Source organism: Felis catus, chromosome D1, assembly GCF_018350175.1.
Source record: "Felis catus isolate Fca126 chromosome D1, F.catus_Fca126_mat1.0, whole genome shotgun sequence".
In the NCBI taxonomy this organism is placed as follows: domain Eukaryota; kingdom Metazoa; phylum Chordata; class Mammalia; order Carnivora; family Felidae; genus Felis; species Felis catus.
In genome coordinates, this window is record NC_058377.1 from 5,740,331 (window position 1) to 5,767,641 (window position 27,311).

Genomic DNA, 27,311 nt, shown 5'->3' on the forward strand with positions numbered 1-27,311 from the left:
CATATATGTTAATCAAAGAATTGTTCAGTGAATGAGAGAATGTGTAAGAGTTATTCCAAGAAAACCCCCAAAGTAATCTTAACCCTAAGTAAGGCTAACTAATCCTTCACAGTTTTATGGTCAATTAGCAAGGCTGCTAAAACGCACATTCCGAGTCACAAGAAAACCAACCTAACAGTTATCATATAAACAAATTATTGCTTATAAAAAAATAAAAGGGTCCATATCAGCTAATGATTCTGGAATGGGGAGCACTTTACAGTGAGCTCTGCATTCAGAGTATTTCTGAGTCCCCAAGACTAAGAAAAAGCTGTAATGTGTAAGCCCCAAAGGCCATCTCCTTCATCCTCTCATTAGCTCCTTCCCAACAAATATCCCCATGACCTCACTTTGATTCGGACCTAACATGTGCTAAGTTTTTTGAAGATAATAAAGCCCCACTCTAACAGACAACCTTTAAAAAGAGAGACAACTTGGGGCACCTGGGTGGCTCAGTCGGTTAAGCGTCCGACTTTGGCTCAGGTCATGATCTCACGGTTCGTGGGTTTGAGCCCCGCGTCGGGCTCTTTGCTGACAGCTCGGAGCCTGAAGCCTGCTTCTGATTCTGTGTCTCCCTCTCTCTCTGCCCCTCCCCTGCTCACCCTCTGTCTCTCTCTGTCTCTCAAAAAGAAATAAATGTAAAAAAAAAAAATGTTTAATAAAATAAAGAGAGACAACTTAAACGAATATTCTTTCACTATTCATGTCCTTGTGATTATATTGAGAGGAAATGCACTTAGCAAAAGCAGCATGAAACTCTACTTTGTGAACACCCAGTAAATAACTGGTGCTTACTGAAACAGCAACCTCAAGTTTGCTCCTGGTCGTTAGGAAGTGAATTCCCTAGAGCGCCCATCTCTGATTTCTATCCTACTGCGCGAGGACTTTTCCGACACCACCATCACCTCCACCTCAGGGCACCAGATGCTCTCCAACCAACACATCCCCAGTCCCCCCAACACAACTAAAACTGGTCAGAGCTGCAACAGCCACACCAAAGTATGGGACCAAACTTAATGCCACGTTAACACTGTTTTTCTATCTGCAAAGCTAAAAGGGAGCTGTGGGGAAGGCGCTGCTCTGGCTTGATGAAAGACTGGTCAGCCTACATATTTAGGCAGATACACCATGGATGCCCTTCTGAACAGGGATGGTTACCTTGTTGTAAGGAAACAATCGAGCACACGGAGTAGTCTGGGTGTCCGTCCTTCTGTCGTTAAGGGTAGCCTGAATGTCCAAGACTCTGCTTGGGGTGATCAGGAAAATCCAAAAGGATAAAAACAACTGGAACAGCCATAACCCTCATTTATTTTACATTGCCTTATGTGAGGAAGTTATGCCATTTAGACTGCCTCTCCCTTAGCTCTCCCTACTCAGTCAGGGCTTTATCACAGATGCTCCTTTGTACCATTCAAGCATTCCAATTTCCGAGAAAATACTCAATGCCACACCTAAGAATATCAATACATTTTACTACTTAATTGGAGCTAAAAATGGGCCTTGCTGACTACGGCTGGAAAAGCCATAATTTTTCAGACAACTAAAATTAGATTATTTCGGTGAGCAAAAGACATATTCCAAATAAAGCAGTAAATTTAACACAAAAAGCCTCCAGCAGGGAGGGCATAGTTCACAACTATCTTTCTTTGGAGAGCCTTTCTCAGAGCTTAAAAGCCCCTTTGGGGTGCTGTCCTGAATTAGCACAGGGACTGCTGGAGCACCAATATGAGGCGATGGATGAGTATGAGCAGCCGGTACTTAATATTCCTAATTTGTAAATGATGAGACAAAAGACAGCAACAACCAGTTTCTAAGCCAAGAGAAGAGAAATAAGTGAGAAAATGTTGATCTGGAAACAGTCTGTCCCATTACTCGTAGGGGCGTGAACCACTCTCTAATGCACATGCATTTCCAGGGAGTCCTAGGAAAGCAGGGATGAAACAAACGCATGGCAAAGGCCAAACTGGTTTTCTGCAGCAAGATCTTGCAGACCCCTCACGTCCTTCTTTTTACTGCAGGCCAACCACTCAACTCAAACTTCAACCTAAAAACCAGCAAATGATCAAACCATCCAAAGGAGGACATGCTTAGTTGATAGGGTTATTTTGAAAGGAGAAAAATTGGCTTCTCTAGTCTTATTTTCTGACCTAGGAATTTAAATCTTTCTTGAGAAGAGGAAGTGTAAGTCACCTACAGATGAGCGAACAAACACATTTCTCGTCTCTACCACAACGTCCTTGTTGGTTAAGAAGGTGAGAGAAGTAGGTGTTTCTCCATCGCAATCCACCCATATTCTAACCATGCTCCCCAAAATCAATGAACATAAATCATACTGTTGGAAAATCGCCCTCTGGTAGGATTTGAGGATTCCAGCAATCAAAATTCCTCTGAACCTGGTTGAGACTCTCCACTCCCATGCTAAACTCCCCCACTCAGAAGATAACTTCCTTTCTCATACAGTGTTTTTCTGTTCAAGGAGTTGATCAACTCTTACATTCTCATAAATGAACCCTAAGAGACTCTTAAATACTGAGAACAAACTGAGGGTTGATGGGGGATGGGGGAGAGGGGAAAGTGGGTAATGGACATTGAGGAGGGCACCTGTTGGGATGAGCACTAGGTGTTGTATGGAAACCAATTTGATGATAAATTATATTTAATATTAAAAAATGATCACACTGTGGAATTTAAATGTAATTTAAAAAGAGGAAATCTGGGGCGCCTGGGTGGCGCAGTCGGTTAAGTGTCCGACTTCAGCCAGGTCACGATCTCGCGGTCTGTGGGTTCGAGCCCCGCGTCAGGCTCTGGGCTGATGGCTCAGAGCCTGGAGCCTGTTTCCGATTCTGTGTCTCCCTCTCTCTCTGCCCCTCCCCCGTTCATGCTCTGTCTCTCTGTCCCAAAAATAAATAAACGTTGAAAAAAAAAAATTTAAAAAGAGGAAATCTAAGCAAGCCAAGGTCAGTCATAGTGCAGTGACCTGTTGAAAACAAAGCTCTCACTGACTCTGACCAGTAAAGGTAAAGCTGTTACCTTCGTCCTCGGATAGCCTGTATTGCAAGAGTTATGAAAAGACATTACCCAAAAGAGAACAGCTACGTCTTAGACACATAATCACCTGTTGGATCCACGCCAGTATCTGGTCGACAGATGGCAGGCATTTCATTTTATTCTTCAGACATTTAAATTTTACAAGATTGTGATTTTTAGATTTGAAGAAGAACCCACTGTTACTAAGAGGGAAAAAAAATCTAGTATCTCATGTCTAGAAAAACTTGGTATTTATGAAATCCAAACCCTGTTGTACAGTCACCTTCTAAATCATAAGCACCTCACTGAAAAACACTCTGTCATTGATATCCTCAGGTAGCAAGCATCCTGCCTGCAGATCTTTTCATGCCCTACTTGAGCTGCAACTCAAGGCAAGTCCAGGAGAGCAACTGAGCTGTGCTGGGCCAACAGTGCCCCCTGGTGGTTACCCTGTCAAACTGTCTGACCTCAAGTGTGTGGGACTTGGGCACACCCAACTTCAAGTCTGTTGACATGCCTTCAGCACCTGCATAGATTTATCCTCAACATTTCCTCCCTGCTCTCACTCCGTGATGGGCAAGGTGGGGAGCATATGACACGACAATGTGAGGGGTGTGAGTAAGAGCCCCTTACTTAGAAACTGAGTAAGAGCAGCTTTCAAAATCATAAACGTCCCTTGCCAAGACTCTAATACATCCCTTAGTGGGGCATCATCTCACGCCACCCCTGGAAAATCACAAGGTCTCAAGAGAAATAAATGTTACTGATGGAGTTGGATTTTTTCTTTTTTTGTCATCCAGCTAAATTTATTCTATTTAAATGCCCATCTTTTATTGGAGATTAGACTTTCCTATTTTGGGGAAAGTTAAAATGTCCCTTTTTTATGAAATGGTGATGTTACAACATGATCACTTTAACAAATTATCCTTACTTGGCCAAGTTCACCAACTTTATTTGGGTTTTTTTTTTTAACTGATGGACAATTCTTGAAAATAAAAAATCAGAAAATGGTTTGGTTTTGGGTAATGACTGGCCCCTCTTCCCAGTTATTCTCATCCCTTCTCTTCCACAATAATTAAGTTTACTGGGGTAGTAAGACATCCCTGCACCTGTACTAAGATTGAGGACAGTCAGTCCTTGGGTTCTTCTCACTGTCCATCACTCTCTCACATGCATAATAGACAAACCACCCCTCACAAAAAGGTCCATGTTCTTTATAATTTGTGTTTACCTAGGATGAAAATCTTATCAATAGGTAGGTGGCATCACAGCTTGAGTGTAAAAGCCAGATCCACCTCTGGGAGTCAGATATGTTGAGAAAAATCTGGTAGAGTCACGGTTTGAGGTCACCTGGAATCTATCTGTAGAAGGGACTCAGATGTCTCCAGAGAAAGCACCTACTCTAACAGGAAACAAAGTCAGGCAAACAAGTTTGCCCCAGTCTTCATCCATCTGATTCTGAGAGAGAGGAGATTCTGAGTTCTATATGGAGTCTGTCACTAAGATTTGTTGTTCCCTACTACCCCTCCCTAACACTCTATGGATCCCTGAGTAGTAAGGAAAAAGGAGAATTCCCAAAAAATTCAGAGCTATATTTTTTTTTTTTTTTACTACAAACCTACAAAAGACATTACGGCAAAAAAGTATTTCTGCTCTGGTATCTACTGTGCATATAATACAAGGTAGCTCTCACACACCAAGAACATCATATAGTAAGAGAGCACGGCTCATTTATGGTGCCTGAAGGCAGCATGATTTAGTGGCTAACCCTCTTCCTTCAAAAACAGTCCTGCTGCCATACTACTAGCATCTTCAAGGTGGACACACACACACACACACACACACACACACACACACACACACGGACAAAGACCTCAGTAGATGACCTGCCACCACCTCTGAGTGTAGAGTCCACTATGGCTACATGTGAGCCACCCTCCAGCTCCCACCAAGGCCTCTCACAAATACTGTTATGCCAATAATAGAGTATGGGCTTGGACAGGAAGATCCCCAACTTCAGTCGAAGTTAAGAACCAGAGAAATATGGATTACAGGAGGCTGATACCAACATACAAATTCTGGGTTTCCCTGGCACATGAGTATTCTTATTATAATGTTTTTCTACCTCCAAGGAAACGGTGTGCACATAATTTGCACTTACACATCTCCAGGAGTGTCGAAATTAAATCACTTGAAGACAAGGTCCTAGTCTTCATTTGCCTTAGTCTCCAAACCCCCCATCAGTAGAAAATGAAACATTTATACTTGACTTTCCCTTCTCCCCTCATTCTCTCTCAACCTATAAACATATAGTTAATATACCGAGTATATTAGCAGTGCATTGAAGGATTCCTGAGACGTCTTCAATACCCTCTTTGTTGGAATGGTCTGCATAGGAGCATCTGTTAGAGATATTGTGGAAATTCCTTTCTGCATCCCTGTAACTAAGAAGAAAACAAAATTAGCATACAGAGCAAATTTTTAAACCATCTGCGAATGCATTCATATATGTACACACAAGCACACGTACTCTGTGCTTTTAAAAATAACTGCATTTTAAAATAACTCAGGGTTTCAGACACCACTTCTGGCATAACCCGCCATTAACATCAGCATGAGCTGTGTGGATCAGGAACCAGAGGCCATCATTAATAAGACAGCTGTGTGCGGAAAAAAAAAATACATGAGGAGAACCAGAACATGTATCAGTTTGTACAGCTAGTGGTTTCCTTATCTGAGTGCTTCAGAGCTGCTGGTAATCTGTTTCTGTAAGGAAGATGCCTGGCAATAAAAATAATTAATGGTACTTACTTGGTGCACTGGTACTTTGTGAAAAGTCAACACGTCCTAACCTCTATCACAGCCCAGGACGCGGCAGTGTGGTGCATGGATAACAAATTAGCTAACGAACCATTTGGAGTCTGACAGAATTTGAACCATGCTCTTACCATTTTCTATCTGTGGGACTTTGAGCAAGTAACCTCATCTCATTGAGTCTAACTCGCCCCCCTCATAAAATGGAGATCCGCTCCCCCACCAGAGTTCTTGTGAGGACAGAATTATAAAATGCCTGTGTAATCAGGTGATGCCTGGAACTTCTCCAGTTGCCTCTAGATTAGAGCGAAGGTACCAGAGCTGAAGACACTAGAGGCCTGATGCTCCCACATTCTACAAAAGTAGCAATTCCCTTCAGAACTTAAGAAATGACTGGAGGCCCAGCCATTGCCAGCTCACAGAAGCAAAGGAATAAAAAAAAAATTGAAAGCAAATCCTCGGAAGAAAAAGTAACTGGCCTAGGAGGAGAACACTGTTGTTATTCTTCCCTTGCCCTACAAGAAAAAGAGAAAGGACAGGTTTTCTGCAGAAGCCCAGTTGGGGAGAGAGGGGTCCGCCCCTGGTCAAGATGGGGCGCTGGGTACCACATTCCACTGTGAACGTCTGCTGAGGTGGTATAATTCCTGATCATCCCTTGGTGCCTGACTGAGTGGAGGGAGAAGGTTCCAGAAAGACTTATTAACAGGGAAAAGAAAGAGAGGCAAAATAGGAGCCGCCTACCGTACCTCCATTTGGCAAGGCAAAAATTAGGCATTTCCCATGGGTCGGGAGATACCAGGAAAGAGAAGAACGCTTGGGTTGTCCCCTCTTACTGCCTTCCCCAGCTAGAGGCTCCCAGCAGGAGAGAGATCCCACCAGAAAGACCATGAAGTATACTTCTCAGGGGCAAGAGTGGGGCATCTGAAATACCTTACTGAGGGTCTCCTAGCCAAGACAGGACTGTCGAAGTCATCAGTGAATTTAAAAAGGCTGCCCCTATCTTCCATTTTACTCCTGCCTGATACATAAGAAAAAGGGACGTAGAAAGGGTTGGCCTGGACCACACGAGTGAAATGCCCCAGGATACCCCTCTACTTGCATTCTGACACAGGCAGAGAGGGATGGAATGGGGAGAATGGATATGGGATTGACATGTGAACTCATCTGGAGTAGACTATAGACTCCCTGGAAGTTCTTGAAAATCAGGGCAATCCACCCAATATCACAGCGGACCCATCCTTGCATGTTTGAAGCAACTGAGAGAAAAAATAAGATGGCCTCAGGCTTGCACACTTCCCTGAGATCAGATCCCAACAAACCAGTTTGGCAAAATGCTCATTACAGTTTCCAGGATGCAGGAATCACTCAGTAAAAGGTAGAATGGGGAACATGGTCATCAAAAACAGACAAATACAGGATTGTTTGTAAAATCAGGCTCTCTCACTTTAATTGGACTAATCCTAGACAAAATGTTTTTTTTCTCACAGCTTCAGTTTCCTTATCTACAAAATGAGCTTTATGCGATAATCTTATGAAACAGATGGTCAATATCCCAGAAAATAAGAGATGTAAAGTGTCCAGTACATTGCCTCAAAAAGAGTAATCAATTAATAGATAATAGTTTTTATTTTTTATTTTTTTAATTTTTTAAGTTTATTTATTTTGAGAGAGAGAGTGTGTGTGTGAGCACGACAGGGGAGGAGAGGGAAGGAGAGAGAATTCCAAGCAGACTCCACACTGTCCGTGCAGAGCCCAACTCAGGGCTCGAACTCAGGAACTGTGAGATCATGACCTGAACTGAAATCAAGAGTAGATTGCTTAACACACTGGGCCACCCACCCACGAGAAAAGATAATAGCTTTTATCTAACATTGTGTTTATCCATTCACATATTCTTTGTAAATATATGAAAAGGAAGCTATATCACTTTTTAGATAACATGACGGAGAGCCACAAAATCTAACCATGACAACCTAAGTAATAACATTAAGGTTTGTGCCCCAGAATATCCAGGGTTCACCTACTTCTAATGTTCTATGGAAATTACTCTAGTTTATTAATCCCTATTCGACTGTCAAAAGAAAAAAGAAGGTTGGCAATACAAAACAAACATGAGGCCCGCAGTGATAAAGGGAATGAGAGAATTTAATTTTAGATGACTATAGGAAAAGTTGTCCCAAATAATAAAAGAGCTTGGCAGTGGCCCCACCCGCGATATTAGCACAATGATGCTTCTTCTGGCAAAAAAGGCTCGAAATGAGTGGCAGTGTTCTGAATATACATTTCTTCAGGCTTCAGCTTTTAAAATATGTAACGATTGAACATTCCATCTCAGGAAGACGGATCATCGCATGTTGTCCAATCATGGGTTTAAAGAACTCTCTGGCTGCACCGTCGTGGTAATCCACTTTGGTGAGCTACGGACCAGGGGGAGTCATGAAGCACAAACGTGAGGACAGGCTGGGAGTAGCACTCTGGACGTCAGTATGTTGTTACCAGTTTTAAAATGAGAAAACTGAGGCTCGTTTTTGTTACCTAATGTGCCCTAAAGCATTCGAAGGCAGAATCACTTTAAATCTAGGAAACCTGGTATGTGGTAGGTCTCCTCCCAAAGCATTTTCTCAGCCCTCTGCTCAGAGACCAGGAGGGACACAACATAATGGCAACAATGACATCAGAGGGAGAAAGTCCTCATAAAGCAGACTTTCCTCAATCTGGGGTGCCTTTCAATTCTGACAGTGATCCCAGCTTGTCCCCTACTTACCCCTTCTGGTTCTGATTGTTCCTTCCACCACACTGTCCAAGAAGCAAGTCCAGCCCCTAGAAGCTTGAGTTACAGAAAGACTAACACAAAGATGCGCACTCGGTGCCCCTTTTCCTAATATTGAGGGAAGAAGACTGTGCTGTATGGACAGGTGAGTGTGCTTGTGCAGAGTTTATATAAAAAAATTTAAAAAATAAACTTACCACAAAGTCAGCCTGACACACAGAGGTAGAGCATTAAGCATAAAGGAGAAACTAAGCAAATAAATCAGTAAAATTTATGCTATGCAGGAAAGGCTCTTGGATACTACAACTGTAATGGACCCTGGAGATTATTTCTACCCCTTATTTTAAACACCCTTCCAAGCATAATCTACTCTTTTATCCACTAGACACATACTTCTATGTATATACCTCCAGGGAGCAACTTTCTCATTTATTCACACTTCCCCAAGCCCCCCAAAAAACATGTTAGTCCCTCCTATGTACCAAGCAATTACAAAGGCATAGAAATATAGAAGAAAGTAATTTAGATAAATAAACAAGATAACATCGGCTATGATAAATTGTATGAAAAGGAATACCAGAGAGGAATAGAATACAAAATATCTGGGTTGGAGATGTAAGGAGGGGATGGAGGGCTTCTCTAGATTGAGTGGCCATGGCATGTTTTTCTGAAGATAACGATGTTTAAAAAGACACCTGAACATTAAAAAAAAAAAAAAAAAGTAATCCACGTACCTATCTGGGGACAGGCCATTTCAGGAAAGTGGGATGGTATGCGCAAAGGTCCTGAGGCTAAGTAGGAGTTGAGAAGCCCACAGACGCCTGGCAGGGAGGGCGGGGAGTGACAAGGGGGAGTGGAAGAAGATGGCATCAGAGAGGTAAGCAGAGCCCAGACCACAGGCAAAGTTCAGAGTTTACTCTATCACAGGAAGCCATTAAATGGTGTAAAGCGAGGATTTCACAGTTTAATATCTGGCCCAGCAGCGTCAGCAGAATTATCTGGAAACTCATTAGAAATGCTCCAAGAGTGCATGGGACACACAGGGTCAGAGTCCTGCAGGTGAAGTCCAGCTCTCTGTGTTTTAACAAACCCGCAGGTGATTCTGATGCACGTTAACAAGTGAGAACCATTGGGCTGAAATGAGAAGGGGACATAATCTAATCTGATTGGTCACCTTGCTGTGGTGGACACAACGTTGAGGCACAAGAGTAAGTGTCCAGGTGAGAAGCCGCCACGGCAACAGTGGGGATGCAGAGGCTTTTCCACGTGGCATGAATAACTTGAGCCCTACTTTCTGCAGCCTGAACGGTCTCTGAATAACTGCGTGAACCAGAGAATGGACAAGCTGAGGACTAGAACAAATGTTTGAAGATAGAGTTCCTGGGGCACAGAGAGGCTGTCTCCCCGACAGAGGCTCGCGAGCTCCTCCCTTCCATCCTCCATCTGTGTGAGCCTTTCAACAGCTGCTCCCTGCATTCATGTCTCCATCTCGGAGACTAAAAAAGCCTCAGAGAGTTTCTGTGAACTACTTGTAAGAATTCATCAAGGACCAGCAGGCAGTCCTGAAGTTCTGATAAATAAAGCAGGTCCAAGGGCAGTTTTAAAGGACAAGAAAGGGAGGCTGGGAGGCCAGTGGTTAGAGGGGACTTAAGAAATTCACAACAGGGGGCGCCTGGGTGGCGCGGTCGGTTAAGCGTCCGACTTCAGCCAGGTCACGATCTCGCGGTCGGGAGTTCGAGCCCCGCATCGGGCTCTGGGCTGATGGCTCAGAGCCTGGAGCCTGTTTCCGATTCTGTGTCTCCCTCTCTCTCTGCCCCTCCCCCGTTCATGCTCTGTCTCTCTCTGTCCAAAAAATAAATAAACGTTGAAAAAAAATTAAAAAAAAAAAAAAAAAGAAATTCACAACAGAAGGGCTGGGACCCTTCTGGACATGGATGGAGCTAGAAAGTTATGCTGAGTGAAATCAGTCAGAGAAAGACAGATACCATATCATGTCACTCATATGTGGGATTTAAGAAACAAAACAAATGAGCAAAAGGAAAAACAAGAGAGACAAACCAAGAAGTAGACCCAAGGGGAGGTGGGTGGGGGATGAATGAAACAGGTGAAGGGTGCACTTGTGATGAGCACAGGGTGATGTATGGAAGTGAAGAATAACCATATTCTACACCTGAAGCTAACATAACACTGTATGTTAACTGCACTGCAATTACAATTTTGAAAAAAAGAAACCCCAGGAGGGCTAGCTTATACTCCTTACCATTCATCCCGATTCATCCTCCCAACTCAAGGCTCCTTACAGCTGAATTACTTCAAGACAAACCTTGGGCAAAGCCCTATTTCAGAGTTTTGGAAAACCATCGCTCTCCCACCCTCACCCTCTGCCGGAAACATGTAAACTAATACTCAGCAATTTTTACCAATTGCCTGAAATCCCTTTAACTGGAAGAAACACACTCCTTTTCAGTTAGAGATAAAAAGCCTTTAATTGTGTCTTTGAAAGAGGTACAACAGGCAGGTGTGAATACTGAATTCAAATGTTAGTCATAATAGATGCTCTCCTTTTTCACTATTAAAGAGAAATAGGAAGAAAGAGAGACAGATGGGTGGGGACACTGGCGCCAAGGGAAGAGGGAAGACAAAGTCAAGAAAGGCCAATGTCACGATACTGCCACCAACATCTCCTCTCTGTTTGCGTGCACACGAATAAAGGCTGCGGGCACTGGTACTTCCAAGTCCTCAGAAGGCAGCCCCCACTCAGGTGAAAATGTGTTAACGGGTCTCTTTGGAGACAGCTGGACATCAGGATGCCTCTTTATCGGAGACACATGCACGGTTTTCCTTACACTGTCTCTAAGAAACAGAACTACCAAAGACTATTTGGACACCAAGAATAACCACAGGCTATGTCTACGTGGACAGAGGGAACAAGAGAGGTGAGGCAGTGGTTGAGATAAAAGAGAACTCCCTCTTACTAATGGAAAAAAGAATTTTCTCCTGATTATGGTAACATAGTCTAGGTAACTACTCTGATCACAGTTGCAAGATTCCTGCTCCGATCTGCCCTGAGGACATAAGTTCAGTTCACAAATGAGCCTTTCATCAGTTACCATTTCATTTCAAAAGAGAGGGCATTTGCAATTCCAGGAAATGATTTGTTTTTTGGTTACTGGTATTGTCTTTAAAGTATTAAAAATACTCATTGCCAAGTAGTATTCCATTGTGTATATAAACCACACCTTCTTTGTCCATTCATCACTTGATGGACATTTAGGCTCTTTCCATATTTTGGCCCTTGTTGAATGTGTGGCTATAAACATTGGGGTACAAGTGCCCCTATGCATCAGCACTCCTGTATCCCTGGTGTAAATTCCTAGCAGTACTACTGCTGGGTCGTAGGGTAGGTCTATTTTTAATTTTTTGAGGAACCTCCACACTGTTTTCCAGAGCAGCTGGACCAGTTTGCATTCCCACCAACAGTGCAAGGGGGTTCCCCTTTCTCCACATCCTCGCCAGCATCTATAGTCTCCTGATTTGTTCATTTTAGCCACTCTGACTGGCGTGAGGTGATATCTCAGTGTGGTTTTGAATGAAATATGGCCTTTTGTAGCAACGTGGATGGAACTGGAGAGTGTGATGCTAAGTGAAATAAGTCATACAGACAAAGATACCATATGTTTTCACTCTTATGTGGATCCTGAGAAACTTAACAGAAGACCATGGGGGAGGGGAAGGAAAAAAAAAAAGGGAGGGAGGGAGCCAAACCATAAAAGACTCTTAGAAATTGAGAATAAACTGAGGGTTGATGGGGGGTGGAAGGGAGGGGAAAGTGGGTGATGGGCATTGAGGAGGGCACCTGTTGGGATGAGCACTGGGTGTTGTATGGAAACCAATTTGCCAATAAATTTCATTAAATAAATAAATAAATAAATAAATAAATAAATAAATAAATAAATAAATAAAATATTAAAAATAGAGGCGCCTGGGTGGCTCAGTCGGTTGGGTGACCAACTTTGGCTCAGGTCATGATCTCACGGTTCATGGGTTTGGGCCCTGTGTCGGGATCTGTGCTGACAACTGAGAGCCTGGAGCCTCCTTTGGATGCTCCCTCTCTCTCTGCCCCTTTCCCACTCGCGCACACACTCTCTCTCTCCCTCTCAAAAACAAACAAACTTTAAAAAAAATTTTAATAAAATAAAATTTAAAAAATAATAATGACACTGAACACAAGAGCAAACAGGTTGTAGTGCTCACCACACACAAGAAACTGTGCCAAGTATATTGACTAATTTGATCCAAATACCACACTTTGGAAGCAGCAAATCCAATGAGAGTGATTAAGTTTTATTTTAGAATATGTGGGGAGAGATTAATTTGACATCATTTGCCTCCATTAGGGTAAACCATTTAAAGTCACTAATGGCCTCAAACTAAAAGCCATCTCACGAGTTTAAATAATATGCTTCTCCTAGAACCACAGTTTTGAGGACTCATGTGACAAAGTTTCAAAGCAATTCCCTCTGAAATGACAATTAACATAATTATCCAGCACTTAAAGTATATGGCATTGCACTAGGTACCGAGATTATGTTTCCACTAAATCTTCTTTTCTTCTGTTTTGGTTTAAAAAAATAATCACAGTGTAGCCTACTAGCCACAAATATAGTCTCAATCCCCAGGGCAATGACTATTGGCCCCAAATGTTAAATGATGCATGATGGCCTTTCAAAAGGTACTAGGATTTGAATCTCAGCTCCTCAAAAGTGCTCACAATCTTACACAAATAAATGATGGCAGCTCAGAGAAATTAACTATGTGAATTACAAATATGCACTGCCTCTCATGTCAATGACTTCAACTTCTTCATTTTAAGGTAGTCTGCATCAGAAAGTGAATTGAGGCTTCTGTATTTCCAATTGCTTTCTGCCATAGCCAGTCGTAAGTATACCTTACACTTATCTGGAGCTTTCTATTTACAGAATACTCCCACTGAAATTATCTCATTTACCCACGGCATCTAATCTTCAATTAGCTGTTACCATCGTCATCCTCCCTTACAAAACAGATTAAAGTAACTTTAAAGTTCTATGTGCTGGTGAGGGCTGGAGTTCCTGTTCCTTGATTTTGTCTTCTTACATTAAACCATATCCCAATGATGTCAAGAAAAGAAAGATTCAAGACAAATATGGAACGTAGAACTAACTAAACTAACTAAAGCAATACCTCTCCTTGAACTGTATCAGGCTTGTATTGACTCTGAGTCGACTTTCCTAAAGGATTCTAAAATCCCATTTAAAGCCTCTCAGTTGGTACCATTAAACCTGACTGTATTATGAAGGCACAATTAGGAGATTCGGTGGAGAAGATGGAAAGAACACAAGAAGAAGAAAAGTTGAAAAGGAAAGGCAATACCAAAAGGGAATTTCATTTAAAAGGATTACACAAAAATAAAGCAAAGGAAGTCAGTCCAGGGGTCCCAAGGAATCTCTGCCCCACAGCCACTGGTAAAGACTGACTTGGGTGGCAGGAAAGCGCATGCTCAACAGCTGTGTTTGAGTAATTATCTTTAATTTTCCCCAAATAATGACCAAAATCTATTTTACTTACCCAATAACTTGGTGCTCATAATACTGCAGTGTCCTCTGGAGAGTCTGCTGTATCGTCTGAGGCTGGAGAAGAAGAAAAATAAAAATATATTATCAGCAAATCAGTGCCTTTCCACTTCTGAGCATCAGAGGCAGATATGGGGCTTCTGATTTATCTTCTACGAGTTTTCACTTTATAATATTAACCCATTATGCATTTTGCCATGTATTTTCTCCAGAGGAACTAATATGAGGCACTCAGCAATTACCCCGAATTTCCCAGCGTTTCAAGGGTGATAGCATTTCCTAGCCATATTTTTTCCAATTCTTTTGCAGCAGCCCTTAGGTTCAATATTTATTGTGGTTGTCTACAACAAACCGAGGCCTTGAGGGCAGTGGAGGGCAGGCGGACTCAAGAAACAAGGGCCATGCCCAGATCAAGCCTCATGTCCTCAAGGACCCAAGAGATTTCAAGCAAGGATGCTGAGGCCTCCAAGAGGGGCCACAGGTGCTCTGGGCAACAAAATGGGGTCTGCAGCAAACACATAAGTAGTTCCCAGCCGAATCATATAATCCTTGCCTCTCTGGGAGAGCTGAAGATAGTTTCTTACTCCCAGGTCAACAAATTTTTTTTTAGACTTATTTAGGCAACAGAGCCTAGGCTTGGAGTTTCTGACCCAGGTAGCCACAAAGTTCCATGACCATAGATTTTATTAAGAAATTGGGGTAAGAACCAAATCAGAAATTAATTTTTGGAGGAATCAGCCTCCAAGTGTGCAAGGAAATGGGTACAGGGCCAATGCCTTCAACAGCTGTTTTTCATATAAACCAGGTGAAGAAGATGAACAGGAAGCCTCAATCTGGCACTGATGTTTCTTCGGGACGGAATGAAAGCACAGTAGATAGAATGTGCCCAAGCAAGAAAAATCACTCCTGAATCGAGAAGCAATGGAGCTGTTGAGAAATCTAAAGCAGCAGCAGACACAAAAATCCCAGTGCACAAGAAAAGTGTGCTTTAAAAACTCAACCCACAGCCAAGCTAAACCAAGTCATTATCAGTCACTGGCCGGGTACCCCTGGGAGCTGGGCCTCTTGCACTGGCTTGGAAGCTTGTGAGCTAAGATAACTTTCTCTTTGGCAACATGCCCTAAAAACAGTGACTATGCACACAGGGATTACCCTTCCAATAACCTCTGGTCACAAAACGTGGAACAGAACGCAGGAACTAGAGTGCATAGGGCCAGTTAAGACCAGAATGACCTCATTTGTACAAAAGGGCATTTTTTCCCTGCATCAGGAATTTCCCAGTTATTAAAAAGCACATGTTTGTGACAGGAGTTAAGCCTTTTAAAGAGCTTTTTTTCTTTTGTGAAACCATTACTTTTTTTCCCCCAGCAGGAGTTAAATTTATAGTTTCCAAATACATTAAAAGGGAAATGTTCTCTGGGAATATCCGACAGAGCTCCAATGCCAGAAAGCATTTATATACTTCCTGTCGCTCACCAGAGCTGGTAGGCACCTTCTGATGGTCTAAACTCCAAACACAGCAGGTGACTACAGACTATCTCCTCATCATCAGCAAGCCAAAGCTGACTTCAGCACAGAACATCTCATCACCATGGATTCATAGAGTCCTCTTCAGAGTTTGCCTGATTGCTCACCCAATGGCTCTTATCAGTGAGAGATGTCTTCACGTAATCTTGGGGTCTCTCTTGACCTGAATAAAAAAGCCACGTGTGGGCCAAAGCCGTCCACGGGGGCGACTTCTGCCTTGAGAGTCATAGGGTCCATTCTTAGTCCACGTACGTCAGCAATGCCGGTCAGTATATTAATGGGAAAAAGAGGGGCTTTGAAGATATGCAGACCTTCTCTCCTCCTCTAAGAATACACCTCCATACCTGACCCCGACTCAAGAGGTCATCCAACTTTCTATAGGCCAAGATCCCATTCTTCTTACCTGTATCTGCTCCTTCCTTTCAGAAGGAATTTAGAAACATGATTTTAGAACACAGGGTTTAATATCAAAGTGAGTTCAAAAATCCACTCAAAAGCCACACGACCTTGGGCAGTTTACTTAAGCTCTCTAAGATTCCTCATGTGTACATTATTTTTATGGAGATTAATTGAAATAAAGCAAAGTCTCTGGTGCACAGTAGATACATAATGATAGTGGGGCGCCTGGGTGGCACAGTCGGTTAAGCGTCCGACTTCAGCCAGGTCACGATCTCGCGGTCTGTGAGTTCGAGCCCCGCGTCAGGCTCTGGGCTGATGGCTCAGAGCCTGGAGCCTGTTTCCGATTCTGTGTCTCCCTCTCTCTCTGCCCCTCCCCCGTTCACACTCTGTCTCTGTCCCAAAAATAAATAAACGTTGAAAAAAAAATTAAAAAAAAAGATACATAATGATAGTTATGACGATACTCAGCTATAAAACATCGCTTCTACCCTCAAGAGTCTCATAATCTAGTGGAGGAGCACAGGATTTAAGTCAGACCGCCCAGCCCACAAGTGTAATGTTTGGAGATCCTTACCATCTGAAAATTCAATACAGCTCCTACTACTGTTAATCGTAAGAGGGTGCTGATTCCAGTAGACAAAGGAAACAACAGAAAAATGGCAGTTTCATTTCCAATGAAAACTTCAGATGAGTCCAGAGATGGTGATACAAGCAGAATTCTGAAAATTAAGATTGAGGATAGTCCTAGAAAGCAGGCTTACAAATGGGAAGGACACTGAAGCCCCATAGTTGAGATCAAGACCTGAGGCCTTAAGCTTTACAAAGAATAAGAAACCATGAACCTCCTTCCTAGGACACAAAGAATGGGCAACAGGAGAACTAGGTGGCCTAATCATTTTATAGCCAAATGCTGAAGGATCTGAGAGACAAGGGTGGGGAAAAAGATGAAATCCAGTATTCCTATCATAAAAACAACAACAACAACAATAAAAGAGGTCTATGATTCTTCTCTGCTTACCCCAAGCTAAGATAGAGATAGTGACCTCTCATTGTTCCTGTTCAACCCCAAGAAGCAATGGCTAAAAACATATAGTTGGAGACACAAGGCAGCCATCTGCGTCCTGCACACGGATTGTCTGGGGCAGACAGAAGGTATTCAAAGGCTGCCATCACATGGCCACAAGATCTCCTTCATCTCCTGTCTCATGAAAAGTTTCACTCTGCTTCACCAGCAGTACTGACCCTTGCACACTAAATGTTATGCTCACTTAAGGTCATGGGATCCAAACATCCAGCCATGAAACAGTCCCAACAGAGCCAGAGAAGTGGTCCCCGAGGAGTGGGAGGAAGCGGTTCCCAGAAGCTGGCTCTGCAGAGGCTGCAATGCGGTCCCTGCCATGGACATCTGCACCAGATGGATCTAGGGATCAGGTAGGAGGCAGGGAAGCAAGACATGAGTGTGTGTGCCCATGAAACACACTCGTCATCATATAAAGCACATGCTCACCTCGATTTTACAGATCAAGAAGTTGAGGCTCAGATTGGTTAAGTAAAGAACCCAAGATCACAAAGGTAGGAAGTGAATAAGCCACTAAAAGCCAGGACTGACTTCAAAGTGTACCCCTCTTTCTATGAGATGCCTTGAGGGTCCCTCTCATCTTTAACATTCTGGTATTTCTATATTGTTTGCTAATATTGACAGCACTTCATCCTTCCAAAAACAAAACTTCATAGCTAATTTTTGTTTTTTAATGTTTATTTATGTTTGAGAGAGAGAGAGAGACAGAGACAGAACATGAGTGGGGGAGGGGCAGAGAGAGCATAGACAGAATAGGAAGCTGGCTCTAGGCTCTGAGCTGTCAGCACAGAGTCTGACAGGGGGCTCAAACTCACAAACCGTGAGACCATGACCTGAGCCGAGGTAGGACACTTAACCACCTGAGCCACCCAGGTGACCTTGATAATTTTAAAACAAGCTTCTCATTTCTGCTTTACAGCACACACCGATAGGCTACAGAATTAATGGAAACCCTAGGCCCTCCTTTAAAGAAATGTCTGTAAATAGCCATGTCATTTTATTTACTTAAATATGAGGAAATTACATATCAATGTCAGCAATTAAATGATAGAGATATACACTTAATTACTAACTCTCTAGGCCAGTGGTTTTCTATTCTGTCTGTACATTAAAATCACCTTGGGGAGCTCTTAAAAAATACCAATGCCTGAGTTCCACCTCCAAATTTTCCAATTCAACTGGTCTGAGAGACCCAGGTGCTTCTAATGTGCAGTCATGGGTTGTAAACCTTTCGTTTAAGGTATAAACATGATGATCAAGACCAATAATACTCTTTGAACCTTACCTGAACTGAGTAAGTCTACATTAATGAGAACAGATTCTTTATTCAAATATCAAGAGAAGTAAGCTTCTGGGAGGTGTTCATACTTAACTGCCAAGTTCAACACAGTTCCATTTATTAACTGTCACTAATGGCTGATAATTAAAGTGAATTTCTTACATAAACAAAGCGCTATATTGGTTGAGGCATAAATAAAGGATGTTTAAAATTTCCATATAACTCAGTCCCAGGCACTTATGTCAGCAATGCTGGGACACATACATACAACATAACAGCTAGTATGACCCTCCCTCTATGAGAGGCACTGCTGTAAGCTCCCTGCACACGAACTCCTTTGTTTGTCACATCAACAGCATGACATAGACATGCGTGTTATTATTTTACAGGTAAGAGAACTGAGACACACAAAACTGAAGCTGCCCTATGTCACACAGGTAAAAAGAGGCAAAACCAGTACTGAAGAGTAGGTAATCTGCTCCAGAGTCCAGGCACAAAGCCTCCAACCTACCCTGCACATTACACTTAAGACTTTGGATCTGGTTGCACACTTTACAGTTCATGTTTTTTAACACGTGCCATGCCAGTGGATCTTCCACCAGTCACAGGGGCCTCCAGGGAAATAGTCAGGCTGGTGTTATTATCACCATTTGACTGAAAAAGAACCAAAGTTAGAGATGTTACAAGTCCTCTTTTGCAAACAGAGCATCTCTCCCCTTAGAAAGTGTTTCCAGTAAGAAAGAATTTTTTTAATGTCAACGCACAATTAAAGAATCACATGGATTCAAATTGTCTGCTTCTTGAGGACACATTTAACATTCTTGACACCAAACCTGTATAGACAAAGAAAGACAGAGGCAAAATCAGGAATAAAGTCTTGCCTTGGACACACGTTTCCACTCCTCCTCTCTCAACTCTGTGTCCTCCTCTGGCTCACCCCTTCCTCACACCCTGGGCATCGAATATCTTCATGCTGCATTCTGATAGGCTCAATCGCTACCATCATCATGTAAACTCCCTAAACACGTCTCCAGTAATCATCATTGCAGATTCTACTTCCTTTTCTCATCAAAATTTTAAATGCCTTTAGTGCTCTCATCTCAGATGGTGCTCAGGAGTCATACCTCCATTTCCTCAAAAACTTGATCCCTGGTCCTAAGGTAGAGGAAGATAAAAAAGGAGCTTCCCTACATTATAAAATATGGTCTGAACCACTAACAGTGGAATTGTGGTAAATAGGCTTATCAGTGAGAGATAAACTGGGGGCAGAGACCACTTCTTATCCTCTAAATCACACCACAGGGACCTCCATGTTCTCCACAAGATTATTTCATGTACTAGGACATGATATGCCAAATTCTATCATTTAACATGACCAAAATCATAATGTGAGATACCCTATCTTTATGGCTAAGCCTATAGACGCCAATGGACCAAATGATATGATTGGTATTATTAATAAAACTAGTCAAAACAATAAGTCACTTCCAACAACCAGCTTAACTGCTTCTGAAAGATATGTGATTGCAGTATTCATCAATCTTGCTAAATATGAAGACAAAATATTCACTTTCCCAGCCTCTGACTAAACTTACTACATATAAACCAAAAAAAAAAAAAAGAGAGAGAGAGAGACAGAGCAAGAGAGAGAGAGAAAATAGATGGCAAATTAAATATAGAACTTTGAGTCAGGACCTCTGTATTTCAAGCCCAGCTGTGCTACTGACCTTTTTATAAAATTAGCCAACATCTCTTCACCTGGGAGTAGGAAACCTTGGGGAAAAAGATGCTTCCATTTTCCCATCTGAAAAACACTCGCAAGAAGTTCCTAGTTCTCAGGGTCATTTGAAGTAAACTATTGCAAAGTTAAGCACTTGACAACACAGGGTCGGATCAGACCGGAGATTCAACCATCTCTTGGGAAGCTCGGCAGTACCATTTCAAGTGAATGACACCAGTAATTTGCTCAACAAAACTGTGGTAGTCCAGATAATTAATCACAAAAAGCAAAAGCGGTACGTGTGCTAAAAGAAAAAAAAAAAAATAAAGCTACGAATGCATTAGAAGGTAGACTTCTTCTCCCCGTACTGGTTGAAGATCTGCATGATTTCATCCAATCTCCATTTTATTCTCCTTGTGAACACAAGTACACACCTGAATGACCCCATGAGAGCTTAGGGTGGAGACTGACATGATGCTAATTGACCCATACAGGGATTCAAACTGATCACTTTGGCCTTATTAGAGATATGCTCTAATTAGCAAAGCACAGTGGTTACCATCATTGTCATTATTGATTGTAACTGAATATACTTAGCCCCTAATCAACGGTATAATTAAGTCTTCCTATACAAAGTATGTTTCCTTTCCAAGCATTTCCCTCTGTTTTTATTTTAATGCCCTTCCAAATATACCCATTGAGTTCCAATTTAATACAAGACCTAATATCAACAATACCAATGTAAGCTGGAAGCACTCGTTCCTTAAACTGAAAGAGATCCAAGAGGTGATTTATTTAGTCCTATCCTTCCTTCCAGCAAGAATACATTTAAGTTATCCAAGAATTTTGGATGTTTTCAACAAACTCTGGAGAATAACAACACCACTTTAAGTTTGTAAAACACTTCACAGCTTACCAATCACTTTCTTTTCTTTCATCTCATTAGACATTCACAACAACCTTGTGAGTCTCTGATGTAATTATCCACGTTGTACAGATGCAAACACTGAGATCCAGAGAGGTCACAGTGCTTTGCCTCAGCTACCCAGAGGGAAAGAGCCACCAACAGGACAAGGACTTAGGTCTCCTACAATTTTTCTCCCACAAGCTGCTTTCACTCTGTTGAGGACTGAAATATCCTTCCATGTATCTAACTGAAATCCCTAATTTCCTTTTATTCACTTTTAATGGCTTTGAAAACAATGTTGTAAAATCGTTTCCCCAAATTCATAAATGTTGTTATTGTTATTTAAATAGTTCTGGTGTGATCGTTAACTTCTTAATTGGGAAGCTTTAGGAGAAACGTGCTTCACTGGGCACCATCGTGGCCAACTTGGCTGTCCGAATAAAAATGCTGTCCGAATAAAAATGTTGAGACAGGACGGTACTGGTTCTAGACACCTTCTCGGGGCAATGGATCATGCTGCACTACAAACCTTTAGAGGATATGGCTCCAGTCCTGAACCCTCCAACCAAAAAGCATCTCACAGATGGTGCAAGGCTGACTCAGTCTACGAAGAGAAATAATGCTAAGTTTTCCTGATTAAACACCGTAGTTACGTGGAGCAACTCATTTACTCCTCACAGAAACCCTAGAAGAAGTATTATGCTACTTCATAAATGTGAAAACTAATCCCAGACAAATTAAAAAACATGCCCAAAGTCACGTAGGTACTAAGTGTCTAAGTCTACATATGTGTCTCCTCTACATGTGACTGCCTCCAAACGACCAAGCTTTTAATCTGTTTTTCTAAACTGAAACACATTCTTCAATCTTCAAGGCAGAAAAGGTTACAGTTGAAAGGAATTAACTCTTGGGGCACCTGGGTGGCTCAGTCGGTTAAGCATCCATCTTTGGCTCAAGTCATGATCTCATGGCTTATGAGTTCGAGCCCCACATTGGGCTCTGGACTGACAGCTCAGAGCCTGGAGCCTGCTTCAGATTCTGTGTCTCCCTCTCTCTGCCTTCCCTCCCTTACTCATACTCTGTCTCTCTCTTTCTCAAAAATAACCATTAAAAAAATTTTAATAAATATATAAATAAATAATAAAAAGAAAGGAATTAACTCTTGGCTAGATTGTGTGATTTTGAATACAGCATTTTATTTTTCTGAACCTCAGCTTCCTTTTTTATAAAACAGAAATTTCTAGCATAGCTACTTCTCAGGGTTGTTACGAGGTCAAAATGAAATTAAACTACAAAATATGATACATATATGTGTTATATGATGATTCCATAAAAAAAAAATCTCTTGAGGAGGAGGTAGTCAAAAAATTGTTAAATTGAACTAAACTGACCATGTCTAACATCTAGGACTGTTGCCAGACATGCCTCACAGCCCAAAGATGCCAATTAGATGCTGCAAAGCTAATTGGTATCATTTCAACTCGTGAATATGCTACTGGAGAGCAATGGTCCTCGTGTCAGGAAATCCTTTGTAGCCCCTTACTTTTCTTTGCAGCCTGCACTTGGGCATTCCCAAAGAATTCTCTATTGTTTCTAGTACTTGGGAGCCACAGCAAGGGGTTTTCCCAACAGGAGCCTGGAGATGAGGGAAGTAGGATTTCCTGACGGTTAAATTACAAAATTAACCCACAAAACGGGGAAATGTTTTGTCAACTCCAAATGCACCAGCTTCAAAGATAATTTGTAAATGGGTGATGGAGATTTACCTCCAATCATCCAGCCCAAAGTACAGCTCCAGGCAAAATGGGCCACTGAGCAACAGATACAACAAAGGTCAAGAGGATGCAAACAGGGCATGGGGATAGAAGGTGAGGTTTACAGAGAGCAACCCACAGGGCAGAGAAGGAAGGGGAACAGTTTACGAAACATTACATCTAACACCGTTCAGGGTATACTGCCCTCCGTCACATGGAGAAAGATTATTCCTAAACAAAAAATGCCCAACCACCTTAACCAGAGGGATTCTTATCAACAGCCATGGAGCATCAGGTCTCATTAGCGAGATCGAACCCAATAGCTCCTTAAACCGGATTGAATCATTCGGCTTGAAATTTCATTTTGCTTTGACTCCAAGTGGATTAAAGCAAACTTTAAAAAAAGTTTTTTTGTTAATGTTTATTTCTGAGAGACAGAAAGAGACAGAGCACAAGCAGGGGAGGGGCAGAGAGAGAGGGAGACACAGAATCCGAAGGGGGCTCCAGGCTCTGAGCCGTCAGCACAGAGCGCAACGTGGAGTTCGAACCCACAAACCATGAGATCGCGGCCTGAGCCGAAGTCAGACGCTTAACCGACTGAGCCACCCAGACGCCACTAAAGCAAACTTTTAATTATGACTTGGCTCATCATGTAGCCTGAACAGGTAAGAAATGTGCTGACCACACAGACTTCAGGTAATAAGCCTCACTTCACACTTACTGCTCGCTGTCAATAAGTAAATTGTCATGCAGATGCCACAACTAGAGTGACACAGGTGTTTTGTTCAGTCAGTCAGAGGCTGAAGGTCTGATGGCTTCAGGATACTGACTAGAACAGGTCCCTACAGTTTAAAAGTCTCGGTTGCTGGGGCGCCTGGGTGGCGCAGTCGGTTAAGTGTCCGACTTCAGCCAGGTCAGGATCTCGCGGTCCGTGGGTTCGCGCCCCGCGTCAGGCTCTGGGCTGATGGCTCAGAGCCTGGAGCCTGTTTCCGATTCTGTGTCTCCCTCTCTCTCTGCCCCTCCCCCGTTCATGCTCTGTCTCTCTCTGTCCCAAAAATAAATAAAAAACGTTGAAAAAAAATAAAAAAAAAAAAAAGAGAAAAATAAATAAATAAATAAAAGTCTCGGTTGCTGAAACATGGACAACCGTCCAAATCCTACCCAGGGTCCTGCCCAGCTCTGCTGCTCCCACCTCTCTTGGAAGATAAAACTCAACAAGGGCCTAAATATAGTCCTATCTAGTGTTAACTACAATCTGATGATCCAGACAGATAGAAGCGTGCTTACTAGGCAGATAATGGCGCCTACGTCATCAGTGTTTATGATGCATCACGTTCCTAGGCTGAGGCACGGAATAATCACACTTCATTCTGGAAAAAACATGCAGGCAAAGAGAACGCTAACCCTGCATGACGTGAAAAGCCTTACTTTCTTTCATTCGACTCCATGTGAGCCCATTTTTTTACTCTAGGGATCACTCCATTATTACACTGTTTCCCCACTCCTTCCCACAAAGTATTTAATTACACCAAGATCTGTGTATGTCTGGGTATGCACAATTATACGCAACCTATGAGGAGAAATATAAACCCTCGCTTACATAACTATTTCTATGATAATCATGACTTCTTTTACATTCAGAAACCAAACCACAAGTAACATCATTGCTCTTCCCAGACTGCGGCGTAAGCTAAACTACTGTCAGTGATGATGGCTTTTGTCAGTCTGTTCAGAGCTGCCTTGCCTATGGGAGCCCAGAGCACACAGACATGACAGTGGACAGGCAAACTAGGTCAGCCTGGAGGCAGAGCCCTGATGAAGAAAGAGTCCTTGTGGTTTCTAACACAGGTCGATTTGGGACTCCAAGCACAGTCAGGAACTACGCAACTGACAAGGAATGGTCAGGTTCAGGAAAACCAACAGGAAATTGCTACCAGCCATCCCTCAGCAAGTCACACTTAGGAAACATGTGAGAGACGAAACAGGGAGTCTACACTGTATGTGGAGGATGAAACAATTCGTGGCCGGGTAGACAGATGTCCACATCATGATGGAAAGAGCTAGGGCTACAAACAGGAGGCTGGACACTAAAATGCAGGTGGTTGCTGGCATCTTCACTTTGGGCAAGTTACTGCTCTTCTCTGAGCTTTGGTTTCCTCTTCCTTAAATTGGAGTTAACACTAATCGTGGTCCTGCCTACGTCATACATATCCTGCACGAAACATGCCTTGTAAACTCCAATGATGGCACTCACTGCTAGTGGCTTTTCTGGATGGAAAGTGTGGGTCAGCACATCATTCCCTCACAGTCCTGAAGGGGGTTATATTAAGAAGGGGAAAAAAAATGTCACTAAGGCTTTGTGTTCTTGAGTGCTAAAAAAAAAATAGTCAGCAAAAGCCCTTGATTTTTCAAACTCCTCTTCAAATCGGCTTACACTAAAAACTAATCAAAATAAGCCATTTATCACATAAAATGGCCATGATACTAAGAATTGTTGTGGTCATTTTAGATGAATTCCAACAAAAGGCATCGAAGCTCGCTCACATTAGAACCAAACTTTTAACTATGTGGTAATTCTTAGCCATTTGCTTGCCTCATTACCTAATGGAAAATTAGTAACTGGGAAAAGGGGCGGGGGTAAAAGGATGTGAGTAAGAAAGGGATACTGGGAAAAGCTGCCTACAGAAGAGGAGAAATGTTTCTGGTGCAGTATTATTTTTTCACATTCTTCCTAGAATACTACATGAGTTTTAAATACCTTACTCTGCCATTCAGCTTTACAAATGTCATTCAAATGTGGATCCACACAAGTCACATGTACACATTTATACCAAACAACAGAGAATTATCATGAAATGATGCTTGGGAACAAGATCCTGATGGGATATCATCCAGTGCTTTCCAACTTTAAAAACAATTTAATTTCCTTGCACGTACAAGGGCTCTTAACTGGAGTTTCCAAGGCAAACCCAGTGCAAGGGCATCCATAATTGGCACAATACATATTAACCCATAATTTATTCATTTCAGTAGCCAAATCTCCAGAATCTCTGAGCATTATAAAACATAAGGACAACATCAGTCCTGTGAGCTTTATTTCAAATGAACTCTGAAGTAGCAGTAACAGCTCTTTAAAAAACATATAATAGTTTATGATACAAAATTAATAAGTATAACAGCATATAATCAAAGTTTTATATAGATGTATATATATATTATATATAATCTCCTGTATATTACATATTATCCCATATTATATTTCCTATGTTATATATATCCCATCATATATGTGTGTATATATATACACACACATATATATATACACACACACATATATATATACAAATATATATATACTTGATACCTACAGACCAAGGAATATATATTATCCCATATTATATCTCCCATATATCATATATACACACATAGTTGATTCCTACAGACCAAGAACATTAGATAGTTTACTGCAGTTCCAGAGGGCTCTAGAAGGTGGTCTGAGAAGCAGTGAGATATACCCACTTCTATAGCCATCAATGTATGTCGAAGCTTTGTGGGAACCGACACCAAGTTTGATTTCAGGATTTTAGGAGCACCAAGAGAACTATCTTCATGCCATCCATTCCCAATCCTCCCCGGCCAAAACTTACTTTCCACTCCTTTAAGGTTCTTAAAATCAAGAGAGGTACTTTTCAACCAAGAATTTAACGTAAGTCCAATTTGTCTGATGGGAGAGACTCATGGCAGATTTTTGCGGCATGAGGTTTTGATAATAAAGAGTGACAGCAGTGAGAAAGAGAGTGAGAGAGAGAAAAGAGAGAGAGAGAGAGAGAGAAAAGAGAGAGAGAGAGAGAGAGAACAGGGACAACCAGAAGTAAATGTCCCCTGCTTCACAATTTTTTTTCAACCTTAAGTCATAACATATGAGAGTTTAACATCAAGGCAGAAACTTTGATACTCTTAACGTAAAGCATACATGATATACCCTTGCTTTCATTCCTGTTAGTGACTCTGGAAGAACAAAATAATAAGCTTCGTTATTTTAGGTTTTTAAGATGTTTCCAGGCAGGCGTATCTTGATTTGATTTATAAATCACAGAAAGTAGCTGAATACCTTATTTAATGGCCAAGAACCATTGGTCAGATCTTATTTTTAGATTCACATTTTTTGCCTCGTATGTTATAGTTCTACAATGGTAACATTTTTATTGACCCGTACTTGAAAGTGTCTTACTGAATTTTTCTTTGAAAAATTATGTGTCTTGGAGTAACTTGTAGTAAAATGCTTTTTCCAATTATATACCCGATGGAATTGGTAATTTCTGTCATTACTGTCATCATGAATGCTATTGATTAAGATGATTTATCCCACTGCTATAATCAAAATA

The 27,311-nt window shown here is 41.9% G+C and overlaps 1 protein-coding gene and 1 long non-coding RNA gene across 5 annotated transcripts in view; one reads left to right on the forward strand and one right to left on the reverse strand.

The window, feature by feature from the left end:
* The window catches only part of GUCY1A2 (guanylate cyclase 1 soluble subunit alpha 2), a 307,596-nt gene that overhangs the window by 261,532 nt on the left and 18,753 nt on the right, over positions 1 to 27,311 (reverse strand). For all 4 annotated transcript variants that reach the window (XM_023239063.2, XM_045038213.1, XM_045038212.1 and 1 more), the window contains exons 2-3: positions 14,258 to 14,319; positions 5,389 to 5,510 (exon numbers count right to left, since the gene is read on the reverse strand). In XM_023239063.2, the coding sequence (XP_023094831.2) occupies positions 5,389 to 5,510; positions 14,258 to 14,319 (184 nt within the window). The remainder of the gene's footprint in view (positions 1 to 5,388; positions 5,511 to 14,257; positions 14,320 to 27,311) is intronic.
* LOC105260942 lies at positions 8,606 to 10,249 on the forward strand. The gene is made up of 3 exons (XR_890774.4): positions 8,606 to 8,795; positions 9,747 to 9,870; positions 9,951 to 10,249. It is a non-coding gene; the product is annotated as an uncharacterized LOC105260942 (long non-coding RNA).